The sequence below is a fragment of the Cupressus sempervirens genome, chromosome 5 (assembly GCF_028749045.1).
Source record: "Cupressus sempervirens isolate cs-2001-9-10 chromosome 5, ASM2874904v1, whole genome shotgun sequence".
Lineage (NCBI taxonomy): Eukaryota > Viridiplantae > Streptophyta > Pinopsida > Cupressales > Cupressaceae > Cupressus > Cupressus sempervirens.
Window position 1 is genome coordinate 45,069,692 of NC_143122.1, and position 17,827 is coordinate 45,087,518.

Consider the following 17,827-nt stretch of genomic DNA (forward strand, 5'->3'; position numbering starts at 1 on the left):
AGTTGTCTGCCTGGTACATTGATTCAAGTGCCTCTCGACATTTCACTCACTGCAGAGACTAGTTTACTGACTACCAATCTTATTCAGATTCTGTTATTTTTGGTGGCGGAGAAGTGTACACGGTTGTCGGTAAAGGCAACATTCAGATTCAGTCTGTTGGGAGGAATCTCATATTCCTTGATGTGTACTACGTTCCAGGGATGGAACTAAATCTACTCTCAATCAGTCAGTTGTTGCGACATTCTCCACAATTGGCAGTCACCTTCAGTTCACATCAGTGCACCATCACTGATCGAGCGACTAAGTCTACTGTTGCAGTTGGTCTTGAGGATCATGGTCTTTTTAGACTTACTAATTCTGATGATTCTCAGGACTTAGCTATGGCTGCTCGGTGATCTTCCATAAGCACACTTTGGCATCAGCGATATGGCACTTAAATGTGCATCATCTCTCACAACTTGCTCGAGATGAGCTTGTTCTTGGTTTGCCAAAGATTCAAACTCAACACCTTGGAGTTTGTGACGCATGTCAGGCTGGGAAGCAACATCGCACACCTTTCCCCAATGGCGATTCTTGGCGAGCTTCTCAGGTACTTTAGCTTGTTCATGTTGATATCTGCGGCCCTATGGCCACTCCTCCTGTTCTTGGGTACAGGTATTTTCTGTTGTTTGTAGATGATTTCAGTAGAAAAATGTAGGTGTATTTCCTTGAAAAGAAATCCGATGCATTTACTATATTACAAAAGTTTAAACCTTTAGTTGAAAAAGAGCCTGGGAAATCTATTATTACTCTTAGATCAGACAATGGGGGGGAATTTTGTTCTAATGTTTTCTCCAGCTTCTTGGATACACATGGCATCCAATGCCAGTTCACCACACCCCACACGCCACAACAGAACAATGTAGTTGAACGTCGGAACAGGACAATCACCGAGATGGCTCGTTCCATGCTCGAACACAGACATGTTCCGAAGCAGTTTTGGGCAGAAGCAATTAACACTGTAGTTTATCTGTTGAACCGATCACCCACAGTGGCGGTCAAAGTTAAAACTCCGAAAGAGGCCTGGTCAGGTCGCAAGCCCAGAATCAATCACCTGAAGGTTTTTGGCTTTCTTGCTTTTGTTTGGATCCCTGATGCTTCATGCATCATGTTGGATGCCAAGAGTCAGAAACTGATGCTTGCTGGATATAGCAGTCTTCACAAAGCCTACCGCCTAATTGATGTTGAGACATCTCATCTTATATACAGCCGTGATGTAGTCTTTGATGAGCAACGAGGACCATTCATGCCTATTTCTCCTGTTCCTAATCCAGCAGACCAGCCTATGCAAGCACATGATTTGGGAGTTCGGCTTCCGTTAGGTCCACCTGATGGGAGGGCTCCAGTAGCTCCTGCAGCTCCAGTTATTCCAGTGATACCTATACAGACTCCTCCGACTTCTCCTGCAGGATCACCTTGTTTTGAAGATGCTTCACCTGAGTTTGATCCAGCTTCTTCTGATGTGGATCCTACTAATCAAGCATCTCCTAGTACTACTGTTGGTCCTCCTATCCGGCCTAAGTGGTGGGCTAAGACACTTGCTAATCTTCATGATGATGAGCTCGTAGATGGAAGAACTGCTCGGAAAAAGAGCAATACTACAGATTCTGTTAACTTTGCTCTTATGGCCAACATTCACAATGTGTTTGAACCTCAAACATATTCTGAGGCTGAAGGAATTCCAGAGTGAGAATAGGCCATGACATCTGAACACCAGAGCTTGCTGAAGAACAACATTTGGGTCCTTTCTAATCTTCCACCAGGGAAGAAACCCATTGGCTGCAAATGGGTCTACAAAATCAAATACAAATCAAATGGTACTTTGGATAAGTACAAAGCTCATTTGGTGGCAAAGGGCTTTTCTCAGCGTCAGGGCATTGATTATGAGGAGACCTTTGCTCCTACTGCAAAGATGAGCACCATCAGATTAGTCCTAGCCATGGCAGCACAGTTTGGCTGGAAAGTCCATCAGATGGATGTAAAGAGTGCTTTCCTGAATGGTGATCTCCATGAAGAGGTCTACTTAACGCAGCCTCTTGGTTTCAAGGTTGTCGATAAAGACCATTAGGTTCTCAAATTAGTAAAAGCTCTCTATGGTTTGAAGCAGGCCCCTCGGGCATGGTACATCAAGATTGATAAGTACCTCAGTGATCAAGGCTTCAAGAGGAGTTCTTCAGACTCAAATTTGTACATCAAGACTACTGACAGTGACATCATCCTTCTGGTTATCTATGTGGATGATCTAATCATCACTGGCAGTTCGGTATCTTTGATTCAAGGAATCAAACAGAGCTTATGCCAATCTTTTGATATGACTGACCTTGGGCTCATGCATTATTGCCTAGGTGTTGAAGTTTGGCAACAATCTTTTGGTATATTCATCTCTTAGTCCAAATATGTCAGGGCCCTATTAGACAAATTCCGAATGCAAGATTGCAGACCTACATCTACACCTATGGAGAAAGCTCTCAAGTTATCAGCAAAGTCTGATTCTCCTTCCGTTGATGATACTACATACAGGCAACTAGTAAGTAGCCTCATCTACCTCTCTGCTACTAGGCCTGATATTAGCTTCGCAATCAGCTATATTTCACGCTTTATGACAGCTCCTAAGGCTGATCATTGGATGGCAGCAAAGCGTGTGCTTTGTTATGTGAAGGGCACTTCAGATTATGGACTTCTGTACTCTCGAAGTTCTAATCCTAAACTCAGTGAGTTCACAAATTCAGATTGGGCAGGCTCTATTGATGATAAAAAGTCAACATCTGGATATGTGTTCAGTTTGGGATCCGGTGCAGTCACATGGACCAGCAAGAAGCAACAAACAAATTCTCTCTCTTCTACAGAGGCTGAATACAGAGGGACTGTTAAGGCAGGATGTGAAGCTGTTTGGCTTCGTCGGATGCTTGGGGATATGCTGATGTCACCAGCAGGACCGACTACTCTATTTGTTGATAACGAAGGCATTATCAAGTTAGCACAGAATCCAGCCTTCCATGAACGAACCAAGCATGTGGATGTTCATTGTCATTACATACGACAGTTGGTTGAAGACGGGACTATTGATCTGCAGTATGTTCCTACCACAGATCAGACTGCAGACATTCTCACCAAGCCTCTTGGTCCTGATAAGTTTGTCAAATTCAGAGGACAGCTTTATGTTCTAGATAGATTAACCATTAAGGGAGGGTATTACAATAATAGATAAGTCGTCTATTATTAGTAAATGGATATCTATTGTAAATATCTAATTAGCTTTAGTTAACTTTCACTTTTTTAGCTTTATCTGTTAGAATAGAATATTTCTATTCTTTTTTATAGTTTCCTAAGGAAACATCGCTTTATTCTTTTGTATAAATTGACCTCTTGGTCTCTGTTAATAACAAGCAAGTATTTTACCAATTACTTCCGTAATACTATAATCATCAACTTAGATGTCACCTATTGTCAGTTTGGGTTTCCTTTATAAGCAAGTTTTTATTTTCATACACAAATGCACAAATGACATATAAACATCTTTTTTGGTCTTTTTAGTGGTCACAATAGGGTTGACAGGTCAAAAAACACTTTAAAAAGTCTTAAAAAAATATTCCAAGACCAAATTCAACCCAGTTCTATACAGCGAATTCTTCAAAGTTCGTTGCAAATTCTACCCAGGTTCCTCTAATAGAATTTGCAGCAAATTTGCTACTCTGCAAGAGAATTTGGAGAGAATTTGACAAGGACCAGACTTTGTACAAAATTGAACGAGACTTTGAGGGTTCCTGGAGAGAATCTGGTAACTTAGCAATTAAGTGACAGTTGTAGGAAAATGGTACAACACCCCTTTTCGCAAGAATTTAGGTGGGAGGCTGGTAAATAGTCCACTTGATTTCATTTTTAAATTTTAAATGTTTTTCTCGTTTATAAAATCAAAACTGTGCACTGATATTTAATTTCACTTTGTTCTTGTAGGCTTCTCACATATATAGTTGATAGGAAAAAAGAAGTGGTGGAGGAGCCAAAAAAAAGAGTGGAATAAAATTAGTTGCACCATTCTTTCCAATGGGTAGACAAATGACAAAAACTGGACCATTATTAATTTTTTGGTTGCTCGCAAGGACAACGTGGTGTTCTAAAAATTGGTTGATGCCTCCAATAAGGTGAAAAGTGCACATTGGCATTAATGTTGGAGAATGTTGTCATGGAAGTTGGAATGGAGAATGTGGTGCTAATCATCATAGATAATGCAGCAGCATGTGGTAGTAAGAAGAATCCTCTACAAAAGGCACCCACCTCTTTTTTAGACACCTCGTACAGCACATGTCCTTAACCTTCTTTTGAAGGGCATAAGAAATCTTGATTGGGTGACTCTAGTTGTGGAAGATGGAAGGCGGATCACAAAACATATCTACAATCACCCTTGCATTCTACATTTGATGAGAGAGCACACTCATGGGAGAGATTTGGAGAGATTTGGTTTCACAAGGTTTGCAACAATTTTCTTGACATTGCAAAGCATTCTTGGTGAGCTTTTGGCTTTGGCAAATTTCCCAACTATGTGCACAATGTTGAAGAAATTGTTGAGTTACATAATCATGGAAACCAAATGAGTGAGCTAGCGGGGAATATTGCAATTTTTAAATTGGCACCTACTTTATATAAGAACCATGTCCTGCTAAGCAATTGCCACATCATCAAATTGCTAGAAATGCGGAAATAAACAAGCGAAACCCTAATTTGAATAGTCAACAATCATTCCATTAACTATAATCAAGGATTAAACAATATTTATCCATTAGAGAATGCAACACATGACATTATCCAAGGATGCTGACCTATATGTCATCCATCCATCAAAATGCTTGATTTAATAAATACATTCAAGGAGCATAACAAATACATTATCCATTGAGTACAAATACATCCAAATGATCATCAAAAGATGATTATATGCATCACATTAAATGATAAAGTTTTAATACAAGAGGAAGACTTTCCGCATTTCATGGGGTATGCTGACATGGCTCTTGTTTTGTAGGACTGTTTCATGCAATAAATATGCTTGAAAACAAAGTTCTTGGCAAACCAATAACTGACAAATCAAAAGAAGTATCAGTGACTACTTGATCAAGATCAAGAATTCAACCTTATAAGAATGTATAGGTTTCAACTTACAATTTTGTAATAGTAACGTTTGTCAGTTTTGGTCAAAGCCAAGTAGTTGACCCTTTTTGCACAAAATTTGTAAGGTCAATAACCTCATTCAATTTATGCAAAAATAAGTTAGTTACTAATGTAGAAAAGAAGTAGTTATCAAGGAGATGCCTATAAACACAAAGGCAAATTGTAATGTGAGGAGATTTTTTGAAAAAGGGGAGAAACTCAACAGAATTGTGCAAAGGGACTTTTGAAGAACTTTTATGTACACAATTTGTTCTCAAGAGTTTTGAAAATGTATATTTTAAAAAGGATAACCAAGACTGCATTTGATTCATATCTCTTAATTGTGTTTTTCAATTATTGTTATCAAGTTCTCTCATGTTAAACTAAGAATCCCTTTGAGTACTTATTATTATGAAAATGATGAAACACATTCATACCCTAGTATCTTGCTAGAAAGTGTTGAGGCTACTTGTTTCCTTGTATGTGGAATTTTGTTTCTTCTATTACATCATTATTGCATATCCAAATTATCTTGTTCTTAAACCCCCTTGTATGTGTTGTTGATCGTGAAGTCTTACTTGATATTCGTATGTCTGCTAGTAAGGTTCTTGTTGCCCATTTCCTTTAATTTTTTGTTCTCTCCTTGTACGTTTTGGTTAAAAGTACACAGAAATACCAAATAACCCCATCATAGGAGGGAGTTGCCCCTCTCAAAAGCAAAGGAAGATTGTGATCGAATTGTGATATGATGCAATTGTCACTACTCATAGAGCAATTAGGGTTAGTTTTGAAATAGCAAACACAATGACAAATTTGTTTACCAACAATGATACTTATGAATTTGGTATTGATCATAGTGGCGATTCACTTTCGTTGCAAAATCAGTTTGTGATTTCCATTGATAACTGAAAGTTAGACATGGGTGTTGAGAAGATATGTAACAAGCCACTTTTTATGTTGGGTGACAAAACAATTCTTGGATGTAGCATTATATTTGGTGAAAACATCAAGGTGTGGGATACATGTTCTCTTTATGAGGTAATTGGTTACCCTCTTGGGAGAGCACCAGATATGAAATGTGGAAGTGAGGAAACAGGTGAAGCTTGCAATAGGAGTGATATGACACTTGTGTGCAATTGCAGTTGAAGATTCTTTCCTTCTTGTTATTCACTTTAAATAACTTCACTCTTGCATAAGGTGTGCACTTGAGCTTTGGTGTTAGCCAACACGTGGGACATTGCATAATTGCTTAAGTTGATAGTTAATAATGCAAACCTCACATATGTAATTAGATAAGCAAAACAAGAACATCAGATAATACAAGATTTACACGTAGAAACTCTTGCGGGAAAAAACTCCATCAAAAAGAGAGTTGAGTATGCATTATCTTTGAAACAAGATTTACATGTCAGACACATCCATTCTCCTCTTTGCATCCAACATCGAAGCACCTCTATAAAGAGAACTTCCTAATGCCTCCCACATATCTTTGTTGTTGGAGAGAAATTCTACATTCAATTACATCCAAAGAGCTGAATTTGTAGAGAGGCAAGAGCTGCATAACCACCGAACAAGGTATCCAAAGAACGCTTTTCATTCCAAACAACCCCAAACCTTGAATTGCCTCAACAGAATTCCAAAGGACATGGGCTCCAATACTTCCACTCCAACTTGGGGGCCCAATCTTGGGATAGAATACCAAAAGTCACTCGTTGCCTCTCTTAAGCCCTTATTTAAAGCCCAAAGGCCACTCGTTTATCCTCTTCCCATGTCATAACTTATCTCATTTAAGGCATCCACATGTACGGAAAACAATATTAATAATTGTGTTCACAGCCCACCTTTACCACTGTGAGTGCAACCATCACAATAACGAGAATAAATATTACAAAATAATTTTCCAATACACTGTAAGTGCCTGACATCACCTTCCAAGGCTGTTAGAAGTTGAAACCATAACATAGAATTTACAAGGTAGATGGTATGTTAACCATACCATACCACAAAGATGCTATACAGATAGGATCAAAGGAATCAGAAATATCAGAGAAACGATTGTAGTCTTTTCTATAGATGAAAATTTAAAGTGTGCTTGCTCCAATGTGAAATCATATTTGCCATAAAATGTTCCAAAATAAAATCATAAATACGATTCCTTTACAAAATGTTCCAAAAAAGATAAAAGCATTCCAAGATTTTTCAGCATGAACTTTTCTACCACTCAAGGGTTTCTCTCCCTGAATAATGTCTTGCCTATGGATTCAAGAAAAATTTGAAAGTCTGTTCAGTATATATTCGTATTTTTTTAAATACAAAAAAATTTGGGACTTCTAGGTTTTTCCAGTTTATTCCAATGTTTTTTTCGTACCCAAAATGTAAAGAAATATTGGAACTAATTTGATAATCTAGTTTTTTTATGGTGCAATGTTCATGGTGGGTCATGTTTATCTATAGATTAGCTAACTATGGATGAGAATTGTTGTTATCATTTTCCTTCAGGTTGCAGAGTGTATCAAATCAATGTACAATGTATACTACAATGCTTGTTTGAAGAATCTAATTACTGGACGCTACATAATATGATTTATGTGCATAGATCATTATTCAAGATAGGTTTACATCTACCGTATTATGATTTATCCTTATCTTTAAGGTCTGGAGACAATGATTAGGGTCAAATTGTGACTTTAACTAGTGATTTTCTTTGGCATGTATCCATATGATAGATTTATGGCTCGCATCATGAGTCCACACGATTGGGCCTATCTTTCAGGTATCATGACTTTCTTTTGTGAGATAAGCCTATGGGTTTTAAGAAACAAGGTGAAATCCCAATCAAGGAGAGCTAGAAGGAAGCTTCAGTGCCATCAAGCAAAAGTTACCCTTTTCTAATGAAGAATCCAACTTTATATTACACCCAATAACAAGAATATTTCTAAAAAGGCTAGTAGAGATAAAATCTGAACCTTGGTACTAAGAGAGGGAATTTATTAATGTACAATTAATCTGCTTATGTTCAATTGACTTTAAGATATATTGAGAAATACTGCATAACAACACTTAATCTCCTATTCTGAAAGAGGCAGTAACTAGTTCAATTCTTAGTCTCCCTATGTAAGACATTATTCCAGGCAAAAGAGATGAAAAGAGAAACAGTCCCACAATCAGGTTGAAAGATGCATCTGAGTCCATGCTGTGACACGCCTACAGAAATCAGATCCACTGTATTCTCACTTATATTTCTGTCCTAACTACAGATATCCATAGGTGAGGATCAATGTATAAACATCACAATGAAATTTAATCTGTGCAAAATTAGATAAACAGTTAAAACTAATTTAGCAATGCTATTAGAAACGAAAAGAAAAAAAAAATTCATATGCTTTCAATTTTTTGTATTTTCTTGAACGTAGATCTTGCACTTAGTTTAACATAATTCAGAATACCTGTCGAGGAATATTCGTGTCATACGACAAAGTGAAATTGCCACCCTTTAGATCAATCTTATGGTCGATGCAATAATGGACGAACATCTTACATGTTGCCATAAGCAGCCTTACCCCTCCATAATAGCCTTCATTTTCCACCCTACTGACCTACAAACAAGCCATTCTTCAATTATGCCTTATGATTCAAACATGGTACCAGTTTAAATTATACCAGGTGAATTGACTTTTTCTGAGAAATCATATTCACATTCTCCCCACAAAATAATATATAATATATACACGTATTGTGTAAACATGCATGCATATACATGGATTAAACATGAATATGTCGCACATGACTCAAAAACTATATCTCAGGAAAAACTCCGCAGGCCTAAATTTTGACCCAGACTTGAGATTTGGCATATAATAAAAATATATGAATTTGCAAAGTAAACTTATATAATGAATGTGTAGCATAAAAAATGAATGTAGAGAACACATTCTAATTTTATCATAGATGCATTACTTGGAATATGGAATGACTTGGCAAACCAAGAGTATAACGGAATTCAATTACTTCAGGAAAATTTGTGAAACTAAAAAATTCTGAAATATTCAAAAAACAAGGGAAACATGCTGGTTTTTTTTATTCCAAGCCAAATGAGGGTAAAAATGTTGCTTTCCATCAACCAAGGCACACAACAATTTTTTTTAGCTTTTTAAAACCTAAGTTAGAAATTGGGAGCAGCAGCACCCAACAAGGTTGACAGATAGATTCCTCCAAGGTCGAGGAGAATACAGTGCAGGATCAAGGGACACAGTCCCCACCACCAAGCAAATTAAGACTTTCAAGGCCACAAGAAACTGTGGAGCATGTCATTTTTTATGCTTTATTGCTTTTTACAGATCATCAATAAAATAACGAAATGTTGTCAAAAAATTGAAAACACAAATAGTATAAATTTTGTGTGTTTATCCTTGGTGCTTGTTTTCTTCCCCCAAAAAGATAGATTTTAGTGTGGACTTGGGGGTGCTTGCAAGTTACCTAGAGACCACTTGCCTAAGACCCTTCAATGAGTTTTCACGCAACTGAACAAGCCTTACTGCCATGCAAGCAAGCTCCCAATATTTTGAACCATGCTAGCACATACATAAGCATGTGTATATATAGACTACAAATGTGGCACAAAGATACATAGACCATAAATGTGTGAGTTTTAAAAAGCACATGTATAGACACAAACAAGTTATACAGTATATACACACCCATGCGTCAATACATAGATTGTAAATAACTTTCTAAATGGTCTGCACAATTACATGTGTATAATCTGTATCTACACATTAGTGTGTAAATATGGACATGTTTATAGTGCACATATGCGTTCATGTGTGAATCCTACACATGTGGCCTTTTTATATGTATCAACTACGAGAATGTACATAGCCCGGACATGATTTGACATATATCTACTCAAACTCCTACAAAATCTGATCCAGTACAATCAATGGCATAGATTAAGACTGTTGAAGTTTGTAGCTCCGATAGAGATCTTTATCTCTGATTTTATGAGATAGAAACATGTTTGTTATGACCATTATGGCCATCTTCAGCAGAAAAAGATATTTGGGATTATATGAATTAATATTATGCAAAAAGACGTGTCATAGACTCATACGTCATGCGAAGAGGCATACGTATGTAAATATGAAGCGTTTGATATGTGGAAATTAGAAGGGTCTTTTTTTTGAGACTCAAAGACCTTCATGTGTAAGATGAAGAGTCTTATGCAATCTATTTATATGATTGATTGGTATATTGTAATCGATCAAGTGAAAAGCCTTGTACTCATTTATTTTATGATCAATAAAAGGGATATTTTGCTGGTGTGGTTGGATTTTTCCTTTCAAGTGGAAGGGTTTTCCCAGGATAAATCTTTTGTGTTTTATGTGCATTTTTATTTAGTTTGCTTATGTTGTTTATCTAATCCCTGGGTATATAACTTAACATAGTATCAGAGCCAGGTTAGATAATCTTGTTTATGCAATGAAGTTCATTGGAGCATAGTGGATGTTTGTTGTTGAGAATCTGTTTTATTTTCTGTGTTTCATGATCCTTCTTGCACTTTGTATAAATCTTAGTCGTGTGGGAGGAAGATAACTGTTCTCAGTGACTGGAGAACTTGTTGGAACTAAATTTTAGCAAAAACTAGAGCCCCATTTTAACAAAAAATCTTATTTGCAGCCTTTGGAATCATATGCCAAATGAGAAAAATATTCATGTCATCATGTTTGTCACCAGTAGATAAATGCGTTCACTCATTTTGAACCTCTTACAGTTAGTTCTGAAGTATATACCAAATGTTGAAATTTCAAGGGCACACATGTTTACCTCATTTGCAAATAAAAAATAATCCTGAATGACCCAATATTTCCGTACATATGAATCCCTGTGGCTACCTACTTATTCCTACATATTCTATGTTCTAAAAGTTCTCATTTCAGATTCATGTGATTTCATCTGTTAATCTTCCTAAAGAGCCCAGGAAAAAGTCCTGCAAGATTAGCTTTTTAAATCCCAATCAGAGGAGAAATGGAATTGGCATGGCCTTTGATAGCAAAGGTAACATCACGGAAACTGGAGTTGCATATACTGTAGATGTTATTTTATGTGTGTTCAGCTTCAGACAATAGAAAGTATTCAACGTACTGGATCTGGAAGTATATTTGCACTCCCATGAAAATAAATGAGCCTAAATATGACATGTGGAATCAAGAAGGCACGAAGAGGAAATTGGAACTACAAAAGATTCTTGTCACAACAGTGGGATTGGCTGAAACAATTTTTAACTCTCAAGAAAGCAAATCATTCAAAAGTTCACAAGCATGCACACGCCAGTACGAATTCTGACTGTGATCAAATTCAAGGTACACAAGACAGAATGGAATCCAGGCATCATAATTGCTTCAAATAGGGATGATGACTTGCTAATAACAGACTTGATGCCAAAAGACATGTTATCCGGTAGTTTGAAGTCCTGTTCAGGCAAGGGATCAGAACAAACCAGATATGTTTAGAAACACCTTAATCTGAATGCAAAGCTTCAGAAAGAATGTATATAGAACAGAATCGGTGCAATATGTAAGAACTTGAGAATTCTGAAAATGATCTGCACAAATTTCTGAATCATGACTTTGTGAATACCATGTTCTTCCTTCAAGAATTCACCCTCATATACAACTGAACTCATTTCAAGTTACATATTGAATGGTGTATGCATATAAAGCATATGGACCCATAGACAAGAGGTGTTGATACACAGGCAACAAAACAATTTCATAACTGAATTAGGAGGGAACACAATAGAAGGGCACGTATCACTGAAAACAAGAATACTATTGAAAGTATCTGACTTAGAGGGCTCGTTATCATGCATCTCTGATAAATGGTGAGGTTATAATAGTTTCATCTATTGGATGTTAAGCCTACCCCTAGTTTACTTTTCAAATTGTATTGCCGGATTCTTTTAGGCCATTTTTATGATTATGTTTTATAATTAGCAGTACTCAGTTACCAGATTGATTTGATGATATTTCATACTTAGTTGATTTATTTGATGAGCTACTTGATATATGTGTTGAGATACTTAGTTATTTCATGTGTTCATGATTATTTCGATGATGATATATGTATGTTCATACAATGTTCTCAATTATCTCATGATGCTAGTTAGATATGTGATTTATATGCAGTTTTTATGGTTACTCGCCCCATACTTGCATGTGTATGGTGTACATGTATATTTTAGTTTATGTTTAACATTTCTGATGTGGTTGAAGGAGGAAGTCATAGTCACCTGCTAGTCGGGATCTACATGATGCACCACTTCCCGCCATTGCCTGTTTAGTTTAGATTATATGTGTATGTACATGCGTGGATTTTATGCAGATTGCAGGCACCAAACATTGACTTTCCTGAATTGCTAGGATGAGTGTGCCCTATTGCAATATCTCAATAGTAAAAGAGGGGAGATAATTCTTGAGTCCAAAGCCTAACCCTAAGCCAATTGTCCTAGAAAGTAGGACAAGTATCTGAGTTGTTTACCCTTCTGAATTCGTCAAGTGAAATGAATTCGTGACTTTGACCCTGGAGTTTGAATCTGTGTTATGTTCTTTATGATGGGTTTTCGTAGTTCGTCTTATGACTCTATTGTGGTTTCAGTTATAATTAAATCAAATTAAAAGAGTATTTAATGATTTAATTTAATGGAAATATCATTAAAAAATTCAATATTTAATTATATTTAATTAATTGAGAGATTAATTAAATAAAAGAATTAAATTTAAAGATATATTTAAAGTTCTAATTTTGATGTAATCATATTTACTTAGTTTAATAATAATATATTTAGGAGTTTCATTTTCAAGATAAACTCTAAATATTATTGTTGTTTAAGTTAGTAAACATTTTATCAAAAACATCTCGTGAATTAATTAAACAGAGAAAGAAATTGATTTAATAAAGGTATTTTAATTAAATTGCAAAAAAGTTGCACATAAAAATTAAAACATAATAAAGTAATTAAGAAAAAGGGGTTTCGCATGATTGCACAATCGAAGCCCTAAATTGGGGAAAAACCCTTTATCGGGAAATTAGAGTTCATTTCTCGATACCAAGATTTGGAGGAGCAAATTTTTCGAGAAGAAAGTTTTCGAAAGAAGGGGAAATTGTTTGCAAGTTTCGTGCATCCGTTGTTTTAGCATCAGACCCAGGTAGGATCTTGTGGGTTTGTGCAGTAGTTTCTCAATCTTTGAATTCTCTGTCTTCTCCATGTTTGTTGAGGATTCTATTTTCAGAATTATAAATTGGGTTGAAACCCTTGTTGCGAATTTCATTGCTCTTTGTTTCAAGATCATTTGTATATGAATGGAGAATTAGAAACCCTCGTTTTGTAAACTTTTAGAGAACTGTATTTTGATACGAGTAGGGTTTGGAAAAGGAATCAAGATTGTTTTATACAAATTTGATTGATCTTCCATATTTCTTCTATCAAATTTAATTTGGGAAATCTTTAAAAAATATATATTATACATAATTATATAATTATCTATAATATAAATTATAAAGAAAAAAAAATTAATTTATACTGGAATAGGGATATGTGTTTTTGTGCTGCGATTTTGTACGGATAGGGGGGTTGTTTGTTTTACTTTTTTATTAAAATAATATATATAAAAAAAAAAAAATTGAAGAGGAATCGGGGCAATGACCTCCCCGTCCCTCTTCCTGCAGTCCTTTGGCTGCCACTGCAAAGGCAGCCAGGGCTGCCACCAGCCGGCAGCCAAGGCTGCCTAAGCCGACGATAGTTGTAGGTTTTATTAAATTTTGTTTTTTATTAATGTCTTTTTATTAATTTTTATAATAAATTTTAATATATGTGATTTAAATTTATTAAAAGTTGATAATGAGTAAATATGTTTATTAAATATTAAATGTTATTAATATTATTAGATTATTAATTATTATTGTGTTATTTATAGATTAATAATTGTTTATTAATAATTTAATATAAATTATTTTATTAATGAATAAATAATTATTATCATTAATGATTTAATGATTATTGATTATTGATTTAATTATAATAATATTTAATTAATGTGTTTAATTAATTTATTATTAAAATGTATTTGTACAGTAAATTTGTGAACTGTAATTGGGAAATTGATTGTTTTGGTAAACTCGGGTTTTGGTTAACAGTTCAATGTCATATTTAATTGACTTTTAATAAGATTTTTGAATCTATTATTCTTATGAACTTGGAAACATTAGCAAATCAACACTAGGGAAAAATGAAAAACTGTAACCTTGTTTGTTTATTGAATCTTTGTGTTTTGAAAACCTAAATGAACTATGAAAACAATGGTTAGAATTCTATTGAGATGTATATTGTATTTCATATTGGGTTCCGGGTTTGACCTAGTAAGTTGACCATTCAGGATGTTTACCAGAGGCTTGGGGGGTTTTTGTTTTGTGATGATGTTATGTATACGACCTTTTATACTTGACCATGGTGATGTGTCACATGTTTCTATGATGAGTTATGATCAGTGCTTGTCTGTGCTTTCCGGTTGCTTGTATAGAACTGAGGTGATATTTGTGACTTTCTTGTTGTAACCTTTGAGCTGTCGTTCGATTATCTTCTAGTGCTTTCCAATTGCTTGTTTAGGACTGAGGTGATTATTGTGTTTTGTCTTGTGGTGTTTTTCAGTCGCTTGCATAGCATTGAGGTGAATGTTATGATTTGTCTTTAGGTGCTTTCCAGTTGCTTGTAAATGACTGAGGTGATTGTTGTGTTCTATCTATAGGTGCTTTCCAGTTGCTTGTAAAAGACTGAGGTAGAAACTGTGATCTTATGAGTTATTCTTTTATGAGCCTAGGGTAGGTAATCTATATGTACATTGGGAAGTGGCTTGCAATGGAGGTTGGATCCCAAAGTGGCTACCTGGGTGACCCATTATAAGTTGTTTTAATAAGTGATAACATATCATTAAATGGGTTTAAAATGAATTAATAAGAGTCATTGTTTTTCCTCACCCATGCCTCGAGTGCTGGTACAGCTAGGATGGGAGCAGAGAGGATGCTTGGTTGCGACCTTGCTTCATTGGTATGCCTTGTTTGTACAAAAGGATACTGGTGCCCCATAGAGACACTAGGGGGCCACAGTCCAGAGAGGCTGCCAAGATAACCTTACAGTTGGCTCATGCAATCACACTCGCCCACTTACATAGTAGATTTCCTACGTCTCTTTGTTGCCTCTAGGTTTAGATGTTACTTGTGTCTTCGTACCCTTTGAGATAGTTGACCTAGATGTTGGTTTTGACTTGTGGATTGATATCCGTATGGGACTTGAGTTTATCTGCTCAGTGCGGTGGGAGTGGGCCATTTACGTTCCACAAGGTTAGGTGGTAGTGCATATTTCTTATACCATTGAGATCCAACAGCTAGATGTGTTTGTGCAGATGTTCCTTTCTACCTGATCTTGTGGATGATTATACTCTGTTGTATGTATTTGATTATCAAAGATCTTATGAGATGATGTATTATATTCATGATGTATATTCTTTGAGCTTTTCATACCCTGTGACTTGTACAGTGGATGATTATGCATTCTGATTATTGCCAAGTGGCATTCGATATAATTATATATTATTTAAATGGATTTGTACTTGTAATTATTCTTTGATGTGGACTTGTTATATATTGAATTTAGTATTAATTAAATGTAAATGTGATTCAACGTCATAGGACCCCTAATAGATGTAATATGTTTTATGATGGTTGGTATGTATGTGAATATTGCTTCCGCTATATTTTATCTGTTGTTAAAAAAAAAAAAAAAAGTTTGGCAAACTTAGTGAAGCTTTCGGTTAATTTCTTTTGGGTTCCTGGGCGGGGCATCACATTGAAGGAGTCATGAAATACAAATATAGTGAATTAGTCTATTCCAAAGCACATCAAAAAACAAGGATGTTGCAGAGGTAGAAATGATTCTGAGCAATATATAACATAAACAATGATTATCATATGTTGTACTTGTCGCTGATGTATGCAATGAGGGATAAACGCCAAAAGAAAGACAAATACGGTTCATAGAAGCGACCAATGAAGTGTGAGGGGGAGTCACGATGTCAAGAATAAGACATAGTGATATGATGCAATCATTATCAGCCAAACGCGATGATCCCTGTGACAGAAATGTCACAATGGAGCCCTATAAATAATATGCGATAAATATATTTGGAAAACCATATGATATCAAAGATCAATGAGCCGAAATCTATGTGGCATGTCATTCGCACAAAAACCTTTCCTACATAGATGTCCTCAGAAGTTTTGATAAATGCATGTATCGCAAACCAAACAGAAAAAGCGATTGGTGGAAATATTGAAGTGCTAATTAACATAAAGTTCGGAAAGGATATGCAACAAATGATAAATCTAATCATTGAAAGCTTGTGTTAAAAGGCTCCAATAGTATTAGTAAAAGGAAGAGGTTTGATTATTTTCAAGAAGACATGAATTTCAAATATAAATAGGGATAGTATAAAATGGAACAAAATACAAGAGAGACATATAAGACATATTCAAAAAACATAAAAGAAAGAAAGCATTTATATATAATATATTAATATGGCTTTGTAATGTAAATTCAAATATTTTATTTTAAAAATAAAATAAAATATCCTTTGTTTATTTTTATTAAAGGCATGGAGATTTAAATTGCTGTTTTTTTGTCCTTTATAATTATTTTTTAAAATTCCATAAACAATTTATGTCGGATAAGTGGATGTGGTTATCTATGGCATTTTACACTTGATCATCGCAGATATTGAAATATTTAATTGTTTATGAATCTATGTCTAGTCTATCTCCCTAACCTTAGGAGTTAAAGCACAATCTGGAATAGTTTAGAATTGCGTAGAACTGTTAAATTGGCCCCATTCTCACCTTTTGGAAAGTTCTTTGTGCATGTCGAGACCAATTTATATGTCATTAGTATATTGAGTGTGATTCTTGAGATAGTGTTTAATTTCTGAGCACTCCATATATATTGTGAGATCAAGTTTAATTTGTGAGAATTGCTTGATATCAAATATACCTATGCATGATTTATGATATCATCAGTGATTGTGTAAGTTGTGCTTATATAAGTTATTTGCAGATGCTATGTCTATCATTTACTAGTTTTATGTTTCAATAATTATGATTCTGTGTAAATGGTGTATGCATCGATCAAGTTTACAAGAGCTTTACTACCAATGGGAAGGGTCTTGTTTTTTTTTATTGAACGATTCATACATGACTTTAACTATTCAATCGACTCTATTCTATTAGAGCAACTAGACAAAAGTTTTTGATGGCCCTCTTTATTTTGGTTAAGTAGATGTTGCTGAGAAAATCTTAGTAATCGGCTGAAATGAGTTACTAAAATCTCTCATGGTTGTAGAATGCAATGGGATGGTGAGAGATTATGAAACATTATTTGCAGTCTTGATACCAAATTGGTGGCACTATATTAAAAAGGGAAGATCTTATTTAGAGAAAGACTATTCACATTCAAAGAGAGGCTACAAGACAAAGGGATATGTCCAACCCTTCGCAAGTTTATAGTCAAATATCTTATCGTGGAAATTAAAGTTGTCCCTGT

The 17,827-nt window shown here is 35.3% G+C and overlaps 1 protein-coding gene across 1 annotated transcript in view; it reads right to left on the reverse strand.

Moving 5' to 3' along the window:
• LOC149554473 (glucuronokinase 1-like) overlaps positions 1 to 17,827 on the reverse strand; it is a 133,153-nt gene that overhangs the window by 98,205 nt on the left and 17,121 nt on the right. Inside the window, exon 2 of the mRNA XM_089828528.1 lies at positions 8,631 to 8,780. Coding sequence (XP_089684654.1) covers positions 8,631 to 8,780 — 150 coding nt within the window. The remainder of the gene's footprint in view (positions 1 to 8,630; positions 8,781 to 17,827) is intronic.